This window comes from Cnephaeus nilssonii (assembly GCF_951640355.1).
Source record: "Cnephaeus nilssonii genome assembly, chromosome: 2".
In the NCBI taxonomy this organism is placed as follows: domain Eukaryota; kingdom Metazoa; phylum Chordata; class Mammalia; order Chiroptera; family Vespertilionidae; genus Cnephaeus; species Cnephaeus nilssonii.
Window position 1 is genome coordinate 33,919,717 of NC_137073.1, and position 21,437 is coordinate 33,941,153.

A 21,437-nucleotide genomic window follows, 5' to 3' on the forward strand; every position below is an offset into this window, starting at 1 on the left:
GGTACATGCTCTTGACCAGAATCGAACCTGGGACCCTTGAGTCCGCAGGCCGACTCTCTATCCACTGAGCCAAACTAGTTAGAGCTAATTGTAATTAATTTAAATAGTCACACATGACTAGTGGTTGCCATATTGGACAGTGCAGACCTGGGGGCCTTGTTAAGACACTAATTGCTGGGTCTCAGCCCCAGATCCACTGTGTCTGGGGTGGGACCTGAGCATGTGCTTTTCTAACAAGTTTTTTAGGTGATGCTAATGCTGCTCGTCCAGGGATCCTAGTTTGAGAACCACTGTAAGTGCTCAAAATAAATGTTAACTGTAACTGGTCCATCTCCCAGAGCTGAAGGCCAGGGGCATCCTCCTGAGGGTACTGCTGGAACCTCACGGAGTCACAGACCAGGACTTAAAAGCTGGAGCAGCTTCCTCCAACACCACCCTCATGACTTTGTGTCACACAGCAGGTGACCAGGACAGGGGAGGTAGCAGGGGAGACACGTAGCAGAGGGCTCTTGATTCCAAATGTGGGCTCTTTCAGGGGTGAGAAAGCCACCAACGTTTACCTCGGAAAGGCTGTGCCGACTCGGTAGCTCTCCTCTATAGAAAACTCTAAGTAGCTAATCACCTGATAAGCCCAGAGCATTCAGCCAGATGCTGTCACCATGTTACGAACTCTGTTCACCTGCTGTTTCTTCACTGCTGCTCATCTAAGGCAAGCATCCTTGAACTTTGCTGTTGAGAGCTTGCTATAGACCGGGCACTGGGCTAGAACAGAGATGAGTAGGGCACGGTTCCTGATTCTGAGGAGAAGCTCAGCATCTAGTGGTAACAATACAAGTGAGCAATGCAGATAAAAGCAGCCAGGTATCACGGGAGGTGGGAGCAGGCTGGCCACCTGGGGTGAGGCATTTGCCTGCACCACTTACTCATCCTCCCAGCCTCGTCACATCCTGGCGGGGTTACCACTCCTTTGCTTACTCTTACTCCAACGGTTTGCCAGCGACTGGAAGAGGCAGCCCCAAAGGCTGAAACATTTGCCTTGTTTCCCACCCACGACTGCAGTGGCGGGCAGACTCTGGGAAGAAGGCCCGAGCTCCTGGAAGAGAGCTTGGGTCAGCTCAGTGGCAACCTCTAGGCTGACGCTCCCAAGGATGACAATCCCTAGAATATCACTCATACCTGCTTTCAAATTAAGCACATTCCGAAGCTGAATGTCAATGAATTCTGACTTATCCCCCCAGGCCCTTCCTGCCCAAAGCGAAATAACTGCAAGTCAGCCCCAACAATGTGTCGCTGTTTGTATACTTTTATGCAAAGATTTCTAATGCATTTAAAAAAAAAAAAATCGCATCGACACCATTTCTCCTACCTTGCTGGGAATGCCTTACAGCAGGGACTGGATTTTGTTTCCTTTTTACTTCCCTACTAGTATTGACTTCTGTGGAAGACTCTGCTCAAACAGGTTGCTAGTAGGCCCAGTGCCTTCTTATTTCTTCCACAAACCATAGTGTCCCTCTGACCACATCCTGCACTGAACTGATTAGTCAAAGTATCAAGGAGTTTGCTGCCCTGTCACAGGCCTGGCACAGCTGGAATGAACTGGCCAGTTGTAATTACTTGCTACATAGATGAACATATTGCAAAAAGCTGCAGCTCTCCTGTCTTTCATGAGAATCAAAGCCCCAGGAGTGGCCTACATGCCCAAACGCTGAGGCCGCCAAGCTTGTGCACACACACTTGTGGTTTGGAATGTGCTTTCACGGAGCTGGACACTCATCACAGAACATCCTGAGTCTCAGAAAACTGGCTCTTCCATTCCCCAGCGATAGAAGGGAGAGCCATGCTGGGAAGTGTAGGGATGAGAGGACACAGGAGACAAGGGAACCGGTTGCTTCCCTCTCAAGTCTTGTCAGGGGCTGACAGCCTAGAGGCACCAGGACTCTCAGCAGGAGGGAGTCCCCAGTGCTCCCCCACCAGGGGATTAGGACTTCTCACATGGACTTCGGTAACAACCCAACTCAACCTGGCTACCGACCAAACAGCAGACAGCAGCCCTTCGGACAGAAATCGAGCCCGAGTGCCGGCCTGGCTGCGTAGCCGACGGGGCTGGCCAAGGACCGGCCAATGTTGGGGCCAGAGTCCATGGGCTGTCAAAGGGGTCAGACCTGTCTTTGGGCTCTTGGAGGCCTGGACTTCAGGGGTGAAGCCAGTAAGCTGGGGAGTGTGGTCATTCTGCTCAGACATGAAATCACCGACTCTGCAAATGCCCCAGAGCTTCAGCCCCTCTCTGCACCAGGGACGGAGAGCCTGAGTCTCCATGTTCCTGACCTTGTGCTGTGCAGCTTGTAGGGAGAGGCAGACGAGCCTGGCTGGTCCAAGTAGCGAACTAGGCTGGGAATGAGGCAATGCCCATGGAAGCCTGGGCCAGATGGGAGGGAGAGACTCACCAGTTTGGAAGAGGTTAAGTTCGCACTCCAGGTAGTCGAACATCTCCACTGTTAGCTGAAAACTAGACCCAAGAAGAAAGAGAGCTGATGCTCCCAAAGCGAGCACTTAACCTGTCCCTCCCCCCACACTCTGCACTGCTGCTTCCAACCCCAATGTGCATACACACACACACCAGCTCCAGTTCTTAGCTCCCACCTAAGTGGGTATTGAGGCCATCTGAGGAACAAGCAGGGTGAATTCAATAGTGACAGCGGCAAAGGGGGAGGGCAGGCACCACACTGGGTGGGGAGGGTGGAGGGGACCAGAGCACAGAGCTGAAGTGTGAGACAGCCTGGAAGGGTTCTGGATGAGGCATCAGCAGTAAGTGGCCCCAAGGCCTTCCGTCCCCCCCCAAGCCCCAGCCTCTACCGTAAGGGCCTCTGAAAGCCTAATGGGAAGTGAGAGGTTCCACAAAAGCTCTCTTCCCCACGGGGTCCAGAGCACGAGGACAGCCACTTACAAGTTGTTAACATCACTCTCTCCAGCCTCGTCCAGCTGCCGGTCACTCATCTGAAGGTTGCCTGGGAACCTGGGATTCTGGAAGGGAAAGAGAGAAAGGAAGTCAGAACATGACACCTCAGAAGCTCTCTACATAGCCTTAGCCGGTGTTTCTCAGTGGTTAGAGTGTTGGCTCGCACAGTGAAGGGTCACGAGTTCGATTCCCGGCCCAGTTAAGGTGCTTGCAACCAATCAATGTATCACTCTACATCAATGTCTACCTGTCTGTCTGTCTGTCTCTATCTCTCTTCCCACTCCCTCCCACCCACCCTTCCACTCTCTCTAAAAAATAAAAATCAATGGAAAAAATATCCTCCAGTGAGGATTAACAATAAAATAAAATAAAATACCTTTCCACCTTATTCTTTTGGGAAACTTCACCAGGCTGTGAAGAAGTCCTGACTAGCTCTGAGCCTCCAGGAAGAGAGAGCTGGCAGGCCAACCCCGCACTGTTGCACCCCAGCCAGCATCTGACTGCAACTACATCTGACTGCAACTGCCCCGCCAAGCTCTTCCAGAACTCCTGACCCACAGAAAGTGTGGGAGATAGTAAAGGACTGTTGTTGGTGCAAGACACTAAGTTTGGGGTGTTGTGTTGTGCAGCATAGACAACTGTAACACCCTACGACTGAGCTCAGGTGTCACACTGCCTCTCAGAAGCCTACCTGGTTCAGTCTAAACCAGATAGCCGTGTATGTGCTTTTGTATCACCTCCTGCTTCTCTCAATTCTCATCCTTACTGCAGCCTATCTTCTCTCCCTCTGTCACTTCTCTCCCAACCAAACTACGACTCCCGGAAGCAGGGCCAAAGTCTGTTCACCTTTCTCTCTTCAGAGCCTACTAGCTCTGGCCCTTGGCAGGCACTCAATGAGACATGAGGGGAGGTAAGGGTGGCCCCTGACCCACATAGGCTATAGTATCATATGGGCCTGGGTTCAAATCTCCACCTCCCTACTGAGAAGCTACGTGTCTCAGGCAAGGGACAACCACTCTCTTGAGTTTCATTTTCCTAGGATATAATAATAGCTACTTCGTAGGGTTGTTGTGAGGATTAGGTGATGTACAGAAAAGGTTTAATAGACTAGGATGGATTCAATGAATCAAAGCTACCCTTTAAGTTAGTAAAAGATAATGGAGATAAAAGACACTACCGTAAATATGTTATTCCTTCTTAATGGTCCTTCCTTCTCCATTTGTACTGCCAGCTCCCTAATTCAGGTGGTTTTCTCTCCCACCTGGCATGCCATCCACCATCTATATGCACCACACCCATCCTTCGAGGTCCACATCAAGCCCCGCTTCCTTCACTGTGCCCTTTCAAACACCGCAATCCTCAGGCGTTTCAAAACATCTCTGCATTTTCCCACGGGCACAGACACACGCAGCTGCTTCGCACTATACATGAGTGCTTAAGTACATAAGCCTCTCCCCAGCGGATCTGCAAATGCCGACGAGCACCCTTTTTACTTATTCTTACATGCCACTTGGTACCAAGCACACAGTTTTACATGCATTAGGTATGTAAGAAATACTGACTAAAGTTATAGAAGGTTCTGTGTGAAAACTCGCTATACAAATGGAAGGAATTATTTTTGTTAACAGTAAAGTCAGTGCTTCTAAAATATTTTCATAAGGCAACCTGCAGGATAGGGTTCCTCCTCCTATTTCCAAAATGGTGCAGAAGACTCGGGCCACATCCCCGGGCCTGGCCATGGCTGTCCTATAACACGCTTCCTCTCACACAGCTGGGAGGTGCTATAAATACTCCCTGAGCCAGGCTGTCTTATTACCTGAAAGACCTGACAAGGTCATCAAGGTACTGAGGAGACTTGGGGAGGGGAAAGAGAGCAGAATTGTCAGCAAAGACTCACTTTGGTGTGGTATTCCATCTTCGTTCTCAGCAGTTTGAGGTAGATGCTGCAAAGCTGTCCATACCCCTCACTCAGGTGGCCCTTTCAGGAAGAGGAGAGACAGTAGGGTGTTAACACTAAGAACAGTTGAGTTGAAAGACCTACAGCCGGGACTTCATTTTTAAAAAATATATATATTTTTTCTGATTATGAAAATAACAAACATCCATTGTTAACAATTTGGAAAATATAGGGAAGTACATATGTGAACATCAGATATAATCATGGCTAACACTTTGGGGTACAAAATGTTATTTATTTTCTTTTTTCCAATTCAAATAGACTTCATTTTCAAAGTAGTTTTAACTTCACAGAACATCAAACAGAACGTATAGAGATTTCCTATATACCCCTTGCACATAAACAACCTCCCCAGCTGTCAACATCCCACACCAGAGTGGGACATTTGTTACAATTGATGAACTTACATTAACACATAATTATCTTCAAAAATAAATTTGGCATTAGGGTTCACTTTTTTCCCCTTTCTCTATTGATTAAGGTATTACATATGTGTTCTTATGCCCCCATTGCCCCCTCACCCCCCTGCTCATGCCCTCACGCCCCTGGTGTCTGTGTCCATTAGTTATGCTTATATGCATGCATACAAGTCCTTTGGTTGATCTCTCCCCCTTACCCCCACCCTCCCCTACCTTCCCTCTGAGGTTTGACGGTCTGATCGATGCTTCTCTGTCTCTGGATCTGTTTTTGTTCATCAGTTTATGTTGTTCATTATATTCCACAAATGAGTGAGATCATGTGATATTTATCTGACTGACTGATTTTGCTTAGCATAATGCTCTCCACGTCCATCCATGCTATTGCAAATGGTAGGAGTTCCTTCCTTTTTACAGCAGCATAGGATTCCATTGTTTTTTAATCCACTCATCTGCTGATGGGCACTTAGGCTGTTTTCAAATCTTAGCTATGGTAAATTGTGCTGCTATGAACATAGGGGTGCATATATCATTTCTGATTGGTATTTCTAGTTTCTTGGGATATATTCCTAGAAGTGGGATCACTGGGTCAAATGGGAGTTCCATTTTTAGTTTTTTGAGGAAACTCCATAGGGTTCACTCTTGATATTGTACATCCTATGGGTTTTGACAAATGTATAATGATATGTATTACCATTATAATATCAAACAGAGTAGTTTTACAGCCCTAAAAAATCCTCTGTTGCTCCACCTTTATTTTAAAATAAAAAACGGAATCAATTTGCCATTTCAATATACTGCAATTTTTTCTATCTCCTTAAATTTTTTTCTGTATCATTATTTTTAGTGACTCCCCAGTACATTATAAGTATGTACTATAATTTATCAAACCAACTCCCTACTGTTCATTCTTACAGTATAATCTTGTGTACAAACATGAGGACTTTTCTGAATAAATTCTGTACAAGGGCTTCTTATTTAAGAATTTTAAGTCTCTTAGTCTTAGTAATCACAGCCTGGCTATGGGCTATTTCTTTCCTTCTGTCTCTCTAAGCACAGGAGAGGAAACACCTCCTCAAGAGGGACCCCAATGGATTAAGGTCATCTACAGTATTAGACATGGGGTGGGGATTTTAAATGAAACCAATCCTAGCAGGTGAAGAACAAGCATTCCCATAGAGCCTGCCCACGCAGTCATGTCCTAGGTGTGTGGGAGGAAGCTAGGATTCGCAGAGTAATGCTGGGAACTCCTAGTTATATACAAAATGTCCCCATATCCACAAAGAACCCTTCAACTGAATAGCTGTGGCTTCCACATGAGTTTTGACTTTTGTTTTCTTTTAATTGCATCTATATCCTCTAGAAAAAAGAAACCCTGTTGAAACAGGCCTGAAAGGGCACCAAAGGGAAATGAATAATCAGAGGTTAAAAATGTCAATTGCTAGAGATGAGTGTTTCATAATTTTCTATGAAAATTAACCTGATTAATTTTTACATTATACTTATTTATTATAGAAAAACTAGAGGCCTGATGCACGAAATTCGTGCACGGGGGTGTGTGTCCCTCAGCCCAGCCTGCACCCTCTCCAATCTGGGACCCCTTGAGGATGTCCGACTGCCCGTTTAGGCCCGATCCCGGTAGGATCGGGCCTAAATGGGCAGCTGGACATCCCTCTCACAATCCAGGACTGCTGGCTCCCAAATGCTCGCCTGCCTGCCTTCCTGATTGCTCCTAACCGCTTCTGCCTGCCAGCTTGATCACCCCTAAACCACTCCCCTGCCAGCCTGATTAATGCCTAACTGCCCTCCCCTGCCAGCCTGATTGCCCCTAACTGCCCTCCTCTGCAGGCCTGGTCACCCCTAACTGCCCTCCCCTGCAAGCCTGGTCCCCCCCAACTGCTCTCCCTTGCAGGCCTGGGTTCCCCCCAAATGCCCTTTCCTGCAGGCCCGGTCACCCCCAACTTCCCTCCTCTGCCAGCCTGGTCACCCCTAACTGCCCTCCCCTGCAGGCTTGATCGTCCCCAACTGCCCTCCCTTGCAGGACTGGTCCCTCCCAACTGCCCTCCCCTGCTGGCCTGATTCCTCCCAACTACCCTTCCCTGATTGCCATCTTGTGGCAGCCATCTTGTGTTCACATGGGGGCAGCCATCTTGTGTGTTGGAGTGATGGTCAATTTGCCTATTACTCTTTTATTAGATAGGAGGATTGGAAAGTACTGAAAAGAAGCAAAAATATTCTCACCATCAAAGACAACTATCCTTCACATGAAAATGCATAGGATCAAAAAGTAAAAGATGAATGAATGGATCACAGACTTAGTGTAAAACACAAAACTATAAAACTCCTAAAAGATAACACAGGAGAAAAACCTAGGTGACCTTGAGTATGGTGATGACATCTTAGACACAACACCAAAGATACAATCTATTAAAAAATTAATTTATAAGCTGGATTTCATTAAAATTGAAAACTTTTGCTCTTCAAAGGACATCAAGGGAATGAACAAATAAGCCACAGACTGGGGAGAAATATTTGCAAAAGACACACCTGATAAAGGACTACTGTCCAAAATAATTTTTAAAAAACAAAACCCTCTTAAAACTCAATAAGAAATCAAACAGCCCAATTAAAAAATGGGCCAAAAATATATATAGATGGCAAACAAACATACAAAAAGATGCTCCACATCATATGTCACCAGGGAAATGCAAATTAAAACGAGACACCACTACACACCTGTTAAAATGGCCAAAATCCAGAACATTGGCAACACCAAACGCTGGTAAGGATATGGAGCAATAGGAACTCTCCTGCATTGCTGGTGGGATGCAAAATGGTACAGACAGTTTGGCAGTTTCTAACAGAACTAAGGATACTCTTACCAGTAGTGGTGCTCCTTGGTTTTTACTCAGAGGAGCTGAAAACTTATTTCCACTCAAAACCTACATACTGGTGGTTATAGCAGCTTTATTCATAATTGCCCCAAATTGGAAGCAACCAAAAGACACACCTGATAAAGGACTACTATCAGTAGATGAATGGATAAATCAGTTGTCATGTATCCTGACAATGGAATATTATTAAGGGTTAAAAAGAAATGAGCTATCATGCCATGAAAAGACATGGAAGAAACTGAAATCTATATTGTCAAGTGAAAAAAGCCAATCTGAAAAGGCTACATACAATATGATTCCAAGTGTATGACAGTCAAGAAAAAGCAGTGAGACAGTAAAAAGATCAGTGGTTGCCAGGGGTTGTGGGCAGGGGGACAGGGAGGGATGAATAGGTGGAATATAGATCTTTTAAGTCAGTGAAAATATTCTGTATGATACCATAATGATGGATATATGTCATTACACATTTGTCCAAGCGCAAAGAATATACAACACCACGAGTGAACTATAATGTAAACTATGCGCTTTGGGTGATTATGATGTGTCAACATAGGTTCTTCGATTGTAACCAATGCACTACTCATTGTGGGGGATTTTGATATAGGAGAGGCTATGTGTGCTGGGGTGGCAAGGCGTATTTGGGAAATCTTTGTATTTTCTTGTCAATTTTGCTGTGAACCTAAAACTGCTGTAAAAGAAGTCTTAATTTAAAAAAAAATAAAGTAAAAGAGGTTTCTAATTTCAGAGGTTTCTAATTCTTAGGCAAATGAGAGAAATAGACTACATAGGGAAAAAGACCTAAAGGAATTCTATTTTGGATAACAAGGTAGGCTAGCTACCTGGGTTGACCTTCCCACTGAAAACTGACAATACTGGGAAAACATTTAAAAATTTTTGAAGGCATTAATGAATTAACAAGTGTAAGGAATCCATAGGCCAGGGACTGAGTAAACACAGATTCTTGGAGAGTAAATGGATTACTGGATTAGTAGAGTTGGGGGAGAGGGGACTTTGCCAGAGCAGGTGAACTTGAGCTTTGATTTTCTGGGCCTCGAGGGCCAGGTGGTAAACAGAAGGCAGGGCTCTGCCCAACTTGCAGAGTCTACTGAAGAGCCAAAAGGCTTCCTCCTTTGTTCAGGGGAACCAAGGATAAATCGGAAATAACACATTTCCATACTCCTGCACTGAAGGAGTCCTCCATGTGGACTACAAAGAAAATCGGCTGCCTCAGACCACTGTTGTGATCAGAAGGAGGAGAAACTGCTGCTGAGAACTGGACTCATGAGCTAGTACTCAAGAGGCTCTGCCTAGAAGTCACAAAACCTTAAGCTGAGAACTTAAGAGCGGTCAACAGAAGCAAATGCCAATTCTCTCTACACTGTAGGAACCTACAGACTCCAAAGACTTCCCACAAATAAAATTCTAAGGAAAATGAGAAGCTCACAGTAAGAAATAACTAAACACAAAAAGAAACTACATACTATGAGCAAAATTCACAAAAAACAACAGATGCCAGAAACAGATCTCTTAAGGGCTTTAGATAATGGAAATATTAAAAATGATTTATGAAATCACTATGTTTAATATGTCTAAATAATTAAGAGACTATTTAAAAATATATGCAGGGCCAATCCAATTAGAGCCAGCTGAAGAGGGAACAAGTAAACTGAAAGCCAGATGTAATAAAATTATCCAGAATGAAGTATAGAGACAAAGAGGTAGAAATAGTGGTTTAAGTGAAATAGTGGTTTAAAGTGAGATGGGGATAAAGTGAGAAAGTCTAACTAACTCTAACCAAAGTCTCAGAGGAAAAGACAGAATGTATAGCAAAGGCAATATTTGAAGAGACAATGAGAATTTTTCATAACTGATGAAAGATACTGACTGATAGATTTAAGAAGTCCAAAGAATCACACATAGACATGTACTAATATCTTTAAAATGGCCAGATAAAAAAGACAGATTAGCTTAAAAAAGACAACGATGAGTCTGACAGCAGACTTCATGAAAATGATGAAAGCCAGAAGTCAGTGGAAGGATATCCTGAATAATATCTTCCATGTGATGATATAAAATAACTGTCATACAAAAATTCTAAACCCAGAGAAAATATGTTCCATGAATGAGGGTGAAATAAAGACATTCTTAAACAAGTAAAAATTGTTGTTGGCCAAAAGTAAACTTTCACAGAAGGAAGTTCTAAAGGAAATAATTTAGACAGAAAGAAAGTGATCTCAGATAAAAGATATAAGATGTAAGAAGAAATTAGGAACACAGAATAAAACAAAATAAAATACCTGATAGTGTTTAAAAAGAAACAAATAACTAAGATTAAAATACATGACAATAACATACAAGTTAAGGTGTGAATGGAGTTAAAATATTCTGAGTTCATTGTATTATACAGGAAACAGATAAAGATATGAATTTTAGACCTTGATAAACATGCATTTTATAAATATTAGATAACATACCAAAAAACAACACATAAAAACAGATGTTTTTTAATCTCCCAACTAGCAATTAGGGAAAAATGGAATGAGAAAAAATAATCAATCCAACTGAAGACAAGGTGGGAGAAATAGAAACAGACCAGATGGAACAAATAGCACAGAATAAGACTGAAATATAAATCTAAACATATCACGCATTATAATAAATGTAAATGGAGCAACTGCACAGTTAAAAGACAAAGACTGCCATCTTTAATAAATCAACAACGAAATCCAACTAATTGCTATTTCCAAGTGATATTTTTAAAACATAAGAATGTAGAAAAGTAAAAAATAAAAGGATAGAAAAGGACATACCAGGCAATTTCTAACAAAAAGGAAAAAGACCTAAGCCCTACATGTTTAGGGATACAACGAAAAGCTCTCTAGCATCCATCTGGGAGTTTGGGGGACAACTCTCAGCTTTGTTCAGTTGAACTAGCCTTATGACTAGGAAAAGCAGCTTTCCTGTCTGGGCCTGTCGTCACTCATCTGTAATGGGTAGACTGGACTACACAGTTGCTAACATTTTGTGAGTGCAGACAGATACAGGTAAGAATTTAAAGGGGAGAGCTAAAGTAGTAGTTCTCAACCAGTGGGGAACACATCAGGATCAACCTGGGAGATTCTTCAAAATGCAGATTGCCCCCTATCCATACACATACTCTTTGGATGTAAGAATCTATTTAAAAAAAATCAATCAATCAATATATATATTTTTAAAAAGAACCTGGTGGAATTCTGATGTGTGCATAAAAATACTCTTTTCAATTGATTCTGGTATTGTCAGCTACCTCCTCCCTCATCCTGGGAATCCCTAGGCAGAAAAGAAAAGGCACTGGCATTGCCCTAGCTGGTTTGGCTCAGTGGATAGAGCGTCAGCCAGCAGACCCAAAGGTCCCAGGTTCAATTCCGGTCAAGGGCACATGCCTGGGTTGCGGGCTCAGTCCAACGTCCAGGAGGCAGCAAATCAATGATTTCCTCCCATCATTGATGTTTCTAGCTCTCTCTTCCTCTCCCTTCTTCTCTGAAATAAATAAAAATATATTTAAAAAAAGAAAAGGCACTGGCATTAAGAAGTGGGAATGCTAGTCCTCAATGTATTGTGACTCCAAAAGGACCAGTAAAAAAAAAAAGAGGTGGGAACTGTGGCAATGTCACTGCTGGGGGATCCCAATGCCTGGAGAACGTTGTGACATAAGGTCCCATTGGCAGAAAAAGCTCCCAGACCTCTACAGCTTCCAGAGATCCCAGGTAAGACTGTGGGCGTCATGGTACTATTTGGAGGTACCCTTGACCCCTCGCTGATGCACATGAGAGAGATCTTAAAATAAACTGAAAGAGATGAGTTTGTTCAGTTCCACAGTCCTTGTTCTGTGGTCTCTGGGGAAGGAGAATGAGGCACAAGTAGTCCTTGTGCAAATCTCCAAACTCACCCACATCCTGCTCATGTCACTCAATTCGTTTTTGTATCTCAGAGAGTCCTTCAGGACCTGGGGAGGAAAGAGAACAGCCTGTGAGAAGAGAGGAGACAGAGGAGGGTAAAAGATGGTTCTCAGGGATGGAGAGGCTGATCAGAGAGACAACCCCACCTCAGGTCAGTGAGCAAAAGGCCAGAAGAAAGGGGCAGTTGCCACCCTCAGGGCAGGAGTGGACAGCGGCGCAGGCAATCACACTTTCCCCACACGGTCCCTGGCCCTCTGGCCCAGCCCTTGCAGCCCCAGGAACTCACGTTTGGGTGTCCATCTCGGAGGAGTTTGTGGAACACGTGGCAGAACTTCCAGCAGAGCACAGCGTTGCTGGAGAGGGGCAGCCGGTTGACGACAGACCAAAAGGTCTGTGCCCCTTTCTCATGGTGGGTGCCCAGTATGCACGGTGAGGAGGGTCATGGAAAACAAAGCACAGGCCCTGCCTCAGGCAGCCAGCCGATCTTTGGGGTCGAGCCTGCAACAGGCTGCTGCAGAGGATTGTGCAGTTGTCCAGGGCACAGTGGCACTCCCTAGGAGGGGACGCTCCTTATAACTAACACACCAAAGCCCTGTACAATTTTTTGACAGATGCCAAGAAAGTGTCCCATTCTAATAAAATCCACTTTATTAGACAATTTCCCCAGAGATGGCAATGTCTTTTGGGAGGGGTGTCTTTTTCTAATTTGCACAAGTTTGCCTTTAGCGGGAAGATAATTTGGTTGGCTCCTCCTCCAGCAGCACCTGACTCCTCTCTATCAGGTTCTCTGCTCTTGCCCTGAAAGCAGCAGTCTTTGTTCAAATGTCTTTTCTCTAAACTTAAAATGACTCTGACACCCCAACTCCTCTATAAACATTCCTGACCTGTTCAGGGGTGCCTTCATCTCTTAACACCTTCAACTCCCTGTATGTCAAATCCTAGGGCCACTTCCTCCCAAGATCCAATTCCCAACAGTACTCACTCCCCAGGGACCGCCTGCCACGGTATGAGTGTAATAAATGTTCGTCTGGGTTCACAAGCTTTTAAGTTAGCACTCCAGACTCTGCAGTTAGTGAGCCCTTTTTGGGGTGAGTAAAGGATGCCCACATTTCTTTTGTGATTGTCTACGTAAACAGGCCACACACATCCAATAAATGGGCACCATCAACCTCAAGTACAGCTCTTCCCTCAGAATTTCAAGTTCTTTATCAAGGCTCAGGTAAGAAGCATGGTGCCATTTAGGACAGAAAGACTTGCCTCAGGTCACAAATTATGATTCACCCAGACACATGTGGTTTTGCTTCTGAGCTAGAAGGGATCATAAAGTTTCTTCCCTAAACGGAAACCTGCATTTTGAGGGGGGTGGGCTTGAACACAGAACTTTTGGGTCCGGAAGCTGAAATCAGCTATTGGTCTTGGAGTGATTTCTGAAATAACTTACACTTTCACCTAAAACACAGCCCCTCAGACTACAAGGGAGTAAGAGGAGAGATGGGCAGCACGCCTCCCTCTCGTGCGATGACTCCTCACACTGACTGTGGTACTTTACCTGAGAGCAGTTTGCCGAGACAGAAGCAGGAGTGGAGCTAGCTGGACACTCTTACTTTGAAAGAAGCAAGAAGACCTTTCTGTCCTTCTTTGACTTTATAAGCATTTTAATGTGTGACCCATTATGTGTCAGAAACTGTAAAAGGCACTCAGGGATATAAAGAAAAATAAGCATCAGTCCCCAGCCCTCCAAAAGTGGATGCCATGGTGGTGGAGGGAAGGGGAGTAACCTGTTTGCCAGTTAGGCACCTGGATAAACAGATGTCTGAACAGCATTTCTGAAGTAGAAGCATCAGGTGGCTGCTGCTCTTTATTTATCCACCACTTAGAAACTGAGAATCAAAGAGATGCACAGAACATTAGAGCTGGAACATGAGACCTTCGAAATCTTCTTCAACCAACTCTTTCATGACAGATAAGGAGGCCCCACAGGGTCCAGAGCAAGCTAGAGGCGGGATCCTGGACCCTTCCTCCAGCATTCCTTCTTCACCCAGGTGACTCCCTGGAGGGGTGTGGCATGGCCCCGCCGCGGCAGGCCTGGTCCTCTCTGTGCCAATCCCCATCCAGAGGAGCACACTGGCCTACGCCAACTGTCTCTGTCTTACTTCAATCTTGCACCAGACTGACCACAAATCCTTGGCCGGTATGAGTCAGGACTAGATAATTCTGAGAAAACCAATTGGGCTTTTCTTGGTTTGGTTTTCTTGACTCAGTAAAGCAAGGGGACTATGCCCTTCTGGGGCTAAAAGGACAAGATCCAGCTGGCTCACTGTCAGGCAGGCTCCTGGGGTACCAGGGAGACGTTCTATAGCCCCCACCACAGAGCAAAGCCCTAATTCCAACCAAAGTAACTTCCCGCTAAAGAGCAGTACATGATGTTAGCAACAGTTCCTGGGGGCCTGCCAGCTTTGGCATCTAACCTAGAGTCTCCCCCAGGGGCTGAGGTGCAGCCACCATGACGAGCCCAGGCAAAGAGGAGCTGCCATCCCAGACAGAAGCCGAGCCTGCACTTGCTCTGCCCGGTGCCCTGCTCTGCCCCTGGCACACACAGAGGCTCAGCCCCACTGGCAGCCCCTCCTTCGGCCTTTGAGGACTCGGCCCTTCAGCTCCTGGACTCTACACCTCAGGGGCAGATCCCCAGGGACCCGAGTGCTGCCTGCACTTCTCTCCAAAGCCACCGACCCACCATGGTGGTCTCCCAGGGCCTCTGCTAACTCGGCGTGGTGAAACTTTTAAGTCACTGGTTCCCTCACCACCTTGAGGTCCCTGCCTTTTCCCCTCTGGCTTCGGGTGAACCCCTGCATTGGCTTAAGGCCAACCACTGTAGCGAGAACCTTTGTTTTGCTGTTGAGGTCAGAAAAGGGGAGATGATTATGTCCCCAAAGGGGTGGTCAGTGTGGCCCTACAGGCAAAGGACAGGACCTGGAGTGCTTTGATGGCACCGGTGAAAATCCCTCTGGTGCCCCGAGGAAGAAAGTAACTTCCAAGGACTTGGCAGTTCTGGAAAGCTGGAGTCCCGGGAGGGGAGTGGGATCTTGGTAAGCGTGAAGGACTGGCCTAGATGCATGCCACTTGGGTGCCTTCCACCCTGATGAGCCTTGGTCTCTGGGGCCAGCTGCTGCTACCCCACGCTGCTCAAACCCTGCAGGGACCTGGCCTGTGTGGGGGTTCCCTTTCCCACAGCTGAGCAAGGACTCCTCACCCTGACCTCAGTACCCATAATTCAACCCCTCTCAGGGTCGGTCTTCCAAGCAACATCCAAAAGGATATTTCTGGCGTGTTTTTCCTTTACAGCCACTTCCTGCGTATTAATGGCCTTATTGATGCTGACAGTCTGAAAAACAAGAGGGAGGGGAAAGAGAGGGGAGGGTGAGATGAATAAGCTTCTGAGAGTGGCTGAGACCCTCCCAGGGGCCACCCCTTTCTCTCCCTCTAATGACTCTTCTCTCCTTTCTACAGACCCTTCTGCCCCACTGTCCCAGTGCAGGGCCCCCAGTGGGGGTGGGGGGTGGAGGGCAGAGGTGGGCAGTGCTCCCAGGCCAGCTGGCCCAGGCTGTCCTAAGGCAGCGGGCTTTGCTGCCTGGCATTGGCTGTGCCCAGCTGCTGCGCCTGCCTGCCACTCATTCACTTGGCACAGCGGCATGGCAATTAAAGCCTACACAAAGGGATGCTTTTTCATCCCCCAGGGAAACATTATTTCTCTGGGAGCAGGAGGAAGAGGCGCTGAGATCAGGGAGCTACTGTGGCTCAAAGCATCGACCCGCCCCTCTCTCACCACTAGAACCTTCCAGAAGAGCCTCCCTTTGCTGGCCCAGGTCACTCTTGTCTCTTGTTTTTCCACTCTTGGGTAATTTCCAATTTGTAACCAAATTCCCTTTTATTTCCTCACATCAAAGGACATTAAAATATGCACACCTTTCCAGTTATTTTAAAAACCATAACTCTTAATTTAGCAAAGCACATATACATGTGAATATAACTTAAGAAACATATACAATCATATCATGTAGGCTGTTTTTTAAGTATAGATTTTTCCTTTTCTGTTTTGCTTTGCTTCCCTTCCACAGATGTCATTCTACCCCAACCTATGTTAACAATCTGTTATGCATATCATACATACATTCATGCCTGCATTCCAGAAGAGGTTAATTTTGTCCCTGTTCTACAAAAATCAGACTGTCACATACAGATTTTCCTACATTTTGCTTTTCTCACTTGAAAATATCTCATGGAAAATTCACCAAGTGGAATGGCAACATTCTAGTTCATTCTTTAAAAAGACAACATCATAGTCCATGGTGTGGGTGGATGTGATTTATACAAGCATTCCCATGTTGGAAGGCAATTTATTTCCAGTTTTTTGTTTTTACACTATAAACCATTGTAGTAAACATTCTTTCACACATATCCTTATTAATTGATGCTTTTATTTCCAAGGGTCAGATTTCTAGGAATGAGATTACTAAGTTTTTTTTTAGTTTTTTAAAAAGCGTTGCATTATGGAAAAGTCCAAACACAGAAAAGTATGAAGACCAGTCTAATAAGCCCTCACATCACCAGTCCCAGAATCAACCATTACAAACTTTTAGCCAAACATGCTTCTTTATGGGTGAGGGATGGCAAAGATTTTCTGTAGAGCCAGTTAGTATGTGAATATTTTAGGCTTTGCAGGCCACATGGTCTCCATTGCAACTGTTCAACTCTGCTGCTGCAGCGCAAAAGCAGCCTCAGTGATACCAAACAAAATGTAACTAAATGAGTGTGGCTGCATTTCAATAAAACTTTATTTAAAAGCCAGGTGGTGGTCTGGATTTGGCTGTGCTGTAGTGTGTTGACCCTGACTTTATACCATCAGCCACTGAGCTCCTTGTTCCCTGGATTATCTGCAGTAAACTCCCAGGAGTTCTATCATTTTAACAGTAAATATTCAGTATGACCCTTTAAGGAAAAAAAAAAAAAGACTCTAAAAAAATAATCATAACATTATGATCATACCTAAGTCCTTAATATTATCAAATGGTTAGGTGTTGCTCACATTTCCCTACTATATTAAAACAAAAAAGCTTTCTTGCAGTCATTCTAATCAGGATCCAAATTGCTTTCTAAAAAGGCTCTAACAACCCACCTTTCCACTGAACATGTACAAAAGCACCCCCAACTACAACAGGGGTTATTGCTTCTTGTTATTTTGTTAGTCTGATGGGTATAGTGACATTTCATCTCTACTTTTAATTTGTATTTCCTGGACTTCTATGTCATGATTGTTGATTGCCTTACATAGTTAAGTATGTTCACCTTATCTTTTATAAGTTCTCTATTTATTTAAGGCTTTTTCTACCCTGGGCAGACTCTTACATTTTCTTCTAAGTGTTTTATTGTTTGTTTTTTCACATTTGAGTCTTTATCTGGAAAAAAAAGTACATATATATGTACATATGTACATGTACATATATGTGTATATATGGTATAAAATAGGTTATTTCTAGGCTTTACCAAGATACGTTCTTTTATATCTGGTTTATATAATGTTTGGATGTGTTAAGTCCACTATTCCACATGTCTTTTCTCCCTACCAGACTCATCTCTTTAACAGCATAAGCTCTGTTGTGGGTTTAACTGTGTCCGCCCCTCCCCCCGGCCCCGAAAAGATATGTTCAGGTCCAAATCCCCCAGTACCTATGAACATGATTTCATTTGGAAATAGGGTCTTTGCAGATGTAATTAGTTAAGATGAGGTCATACTGTGTTAGGTGGGCCCGAAATCCAATATGACCAGTGTCCTCATAGGCAGGGCATGTGAATATAAAATCATATTGCATGCAAACTGTAATTGGAAAATAAAGTAATAATTTTTAAAGGCTATGTGAAGACACAGGGACACAGAGACACACAGGGAGAAGACCATGTGAAGCTGGAGGCACCGACTGGAGTGCTGTGTTTATAGGCCAAGGAACACCAGGGATGACTGCAGTCACCAGAAACCAGGAAAGGCACGGAAGGGTTCTTCCCTGGAGCCTTCAGAGGGAGCACGGCCTTGTTGACACCTTGATTTTGAACTTCTAGCCACCAGAACAGTGAGCGAATACATTTTTGTTGTTTTAAACCACCCTATTCGTGGTCATTTGTCACGGCAGCCCTGGAGACGAACACAGGGTCCTTTCCCCGTCACACGGGGTCCTCCCGAGGACAAGGAGAGTGCGGGTGCTTGTCCTCTTCCCTACAGCACATGATACGGGGCTCTACTGAGAAGGAATCTCATGTGAGATGTTGCGAGAGAGAAGTAAAAACATTTATTCACAAATACCTCCCAGTGAAGCAGTTCGTGAGGCAGAGTGCTTCCAGCTTCCTTTTAACAAATCCTTACTTGGACCTTTCTCAGCTTCTGCTTCCAGGACCAACCCAGGCCATTCACTTGCCTTCAGATTTCCTTGGGTGATTTACAGAGGTTTAAACTATGTTCTTCCCCTGGCCCAGGACAAGGAGGGGGTCCTGGCTGCAGACAGAGCTCTAGGCAAAGTCACCACCTTTGTTGAGTGCTTAAAGATTGCCTGCATTCCATAAAATATTATAAGGGCCATAAACATGTAAAATGACAACAAGAGACCCAAATCCAGCGAGGTGCTGAACTGGATGTGGTCAAGTTCCAGGGTGGTTGGTAGAGTCAGTAGTACAGGCTGAGAGAAAGAAGAGCAAACCCAGGTTGGCGGGAAATGCTAGGAACCACGTCAGGGCCTCGAGGGAGGACCTGTGATGGGTGGGATTTAGACTTGCTACACATATATTTGTTTACTAGAGGCCCGGTGCACAAAATTCATGCACTGGGGGTGGGGGGTTCCTCAGCCTGGCCTGCGTCCTCTCGCAGTCTGGGAGCCCTCGGGGGATGTCTGACTGATGGGTTAGCGCTGCTGTGGAGGTGGGAGAGGCTCCCGCCACCACCACCGTGCTCACCAGCCGTGAGCCTGGCTTCTGGCTGAGCGGCACTCCCCTGTGGGAGCGCACTGATCACCAGGAGGCAGCTCCTGCGTTGAGCATCTGCCCCCTGGTGGTCAGTGCACGTCATAGCGACCGGTCGTTCTGCCATCGGGCCAAAACCGGCTCTTCAATATCCCCCAAGGGGTCCCAGATTGCGAGAGGGCGCAGGCCAGGCCAAGGGACCCTACCGGTGCATGATCAGGGCCAGGGAGGGATGCGGGAGGTTGGCCAGCTGGGGAGGGACCACTGGAGGGCTCCAGGGCATGTCCAGCCCATCTTGCTCAATCCTGATTGGCTGGACCCCAGCAGCAAGCTAACCTACTGGTCAGAGCATCTGCCCCCTGGTGGTCAGTGCACATCATAGTGAGTGGTTGAGTGGCCTTAGCATATCATTAGCATATTACATTTTGATTGGTTGAATAAATGACTATACATTTAGCATATTAGGCTTTTATTATATAGGACTAGAGGCCTGTTGCTTGAAATTTGTGCACCACGGCGGGGAGGGTCCCCTCAGCCCAGCCTGCACCCTCTCCAATCTGGGACCCCTTGGGGGACATCCCTCTCACAATCCGGCTCCTAACTGCTCACCTGCCTGCCTGCCTGATTGCCCCTAACTGTCCCCCCCACCACCGGCCTGGTCTCCCCCAACTGCCTCCCCCCCCGCCAGCCTGGTCACCCCTAACTGCCCCCTCCTGCCGGCCTGGTCGCCCCTCACTGCCTTCCCTACTGGCCTGGTCGCCCCCAACTGCCTGCCCTGCCAGCCTGGCCGCCCCCAACTCCCACCCTCCCGGCCTGCCTGGCCGCCCCTCATGGCCTCCCTGCCAGCCTGGTTGCCGCCAACTGCCCCCCCTGCCGGCCTGGTTTCCCCCAACCGTCCCCCCTGCCAGCCTGGCCACCCCCAACTACCCACCTCCCGGCCTGCCTGGTCACCCCTCATGGCCCCCCTGCCAGCCTGGTCGCCCCACACAGCCTGCTATTCAGTCATTTGATCGTCCCTCACTAACCCCCCTGCCAGCCTGGTCGCCCCACACAGCCTGCTGTTCGGTCATTACAGTGAGGGCATCCTGACCAATTTGCATGTTACCCTTTTATTAGTATAGATATTGATCAAGTGTCCAAGCTTGTGGTCATTATAAGCCTTGCTTAAAAAAAAAAAAAGTCCTCAAAATTCCTTTAAGCAACATAAAATACCATGAGTTTATATCTATAGACTCTGTGTGTGTGTGTGTGTGTGTGTGTGTATCTGAAAATTGGATTGGAACTGTTCTGTGCTCTAAATGTTTAAGGAGAGAGAAATGCCTTGAAATGGCGATGCTGCTCAAGAAAGACTTCTTAGAGGAAGAGAGGGGTAACTTTTCCCAGGTGCCATCCCCTGCAATTTATCTACTTCTTTTATTTTCACTGCATTGCGAACTCAGGAGCCCTTATGACTGCTGCACAGAAAGGCTCAGTGACTTGCCCAAGGTCATACTATTCACTTCTAACCGTGTGGTCAACTAGATCTGCAAGCCCATCCTGAACCATGGAGGTCAGGGAAGAGGGGGACAGGCCCTCCCGGCAGAGAGCACAAGGAAAAGTGCAGAGTGGAAAGGCCTGGAGCAGGCAGGCAGGTGTAGCTGGAGGGCGGCATCTGTGCAAGGGAAGAAGAGGGATGGCGCCAGAAAGAGAGGTGCTGCTGAATGTGAAGGCCAGTGTGCTTCTGAGTGGGCAGGGGAAGGCAGAGCAGCTGGAGGAAGACTGGCCAGCAGCAGTGAGAGCTGGAGGAGAGGAGGGCGGAGCCTGGAGGTAGAGCTGAAGGAGGAAGTTCTTAATAGCAGACAGAAGTGAAAGAATAAAGGCCTCAACCAACATGATAGAAGTGAAAATGTTAACAATCGTATACTAAGTGTACTATAAAATGTATTTCAATAGGATTGGCCAGTAGGAGCTCCCATTTATAGGGACACAGCAGGGGAAGCATCCAAGATGCTGCAGAGGTTTTGAAACTACACAAGGGGGAGAATAGAAGCAGGTATCTCAGGCTGAGGAGACAATGAGGCCAGGAGGATTTGGGGTGAGACATGGCCATTTTAAAAAGAATGAGGAAGTGAACTAGCCAGTAGCAGTGGTTATAACCATCAAGATTATGCAGCGAATGCATGCTTACTACCAGGCCCTGTGCTAATGAGCATTTTGTATGAATTATCTCATTAAAGTCATACCTGCATTCTATAAGCAGGCGAGCATTACTACTAGTTAGCTGCATCTTACAGA

General features: G+C 46.1%; 1 protein-coding gene across 2 annotated transcripts in view; it reads right to left on the reverse strand.

Annotated features, from left to right (window-relative positions):
- HIP1 (huntingtin interacting protein 1) overlaps positions 1-21,437 on the reverse strand; it is a 145,007-nt gene that overhangs the window by 34,104 nt on the left and 89,466 nt on the right. For both annotated transcript variants that reach the window (XM_079792443.1, XM_079792444.1), the window contains exons 2-7: positions 15,480-15,543; positions 12,448-12,590; positions 12,152-12,208; positions 4,854-4,934; positions 2,945-3,021; positions 2,445-2,506 (exon numbers count right to left, since the gene is read on the reverse strand). In XM_079792443.1, coding sequence (XP_079648569.1) covers positions 2,445-2,506; positions 2,945-3,021; positions 4,854-4,934; positions 12,152-12,208; positions 12,448-12,590; positions 15,480-15,543 — 484 coding nt within the window. The remainder of the gene's footprint in view (positions 1-2,444; positions 2,507-2,944; positions 3,022-4,853; positions 4,935-12,151; positions 12,209-12,447; positions 12,591-15,479; positions 15,544-21,437) is intronic.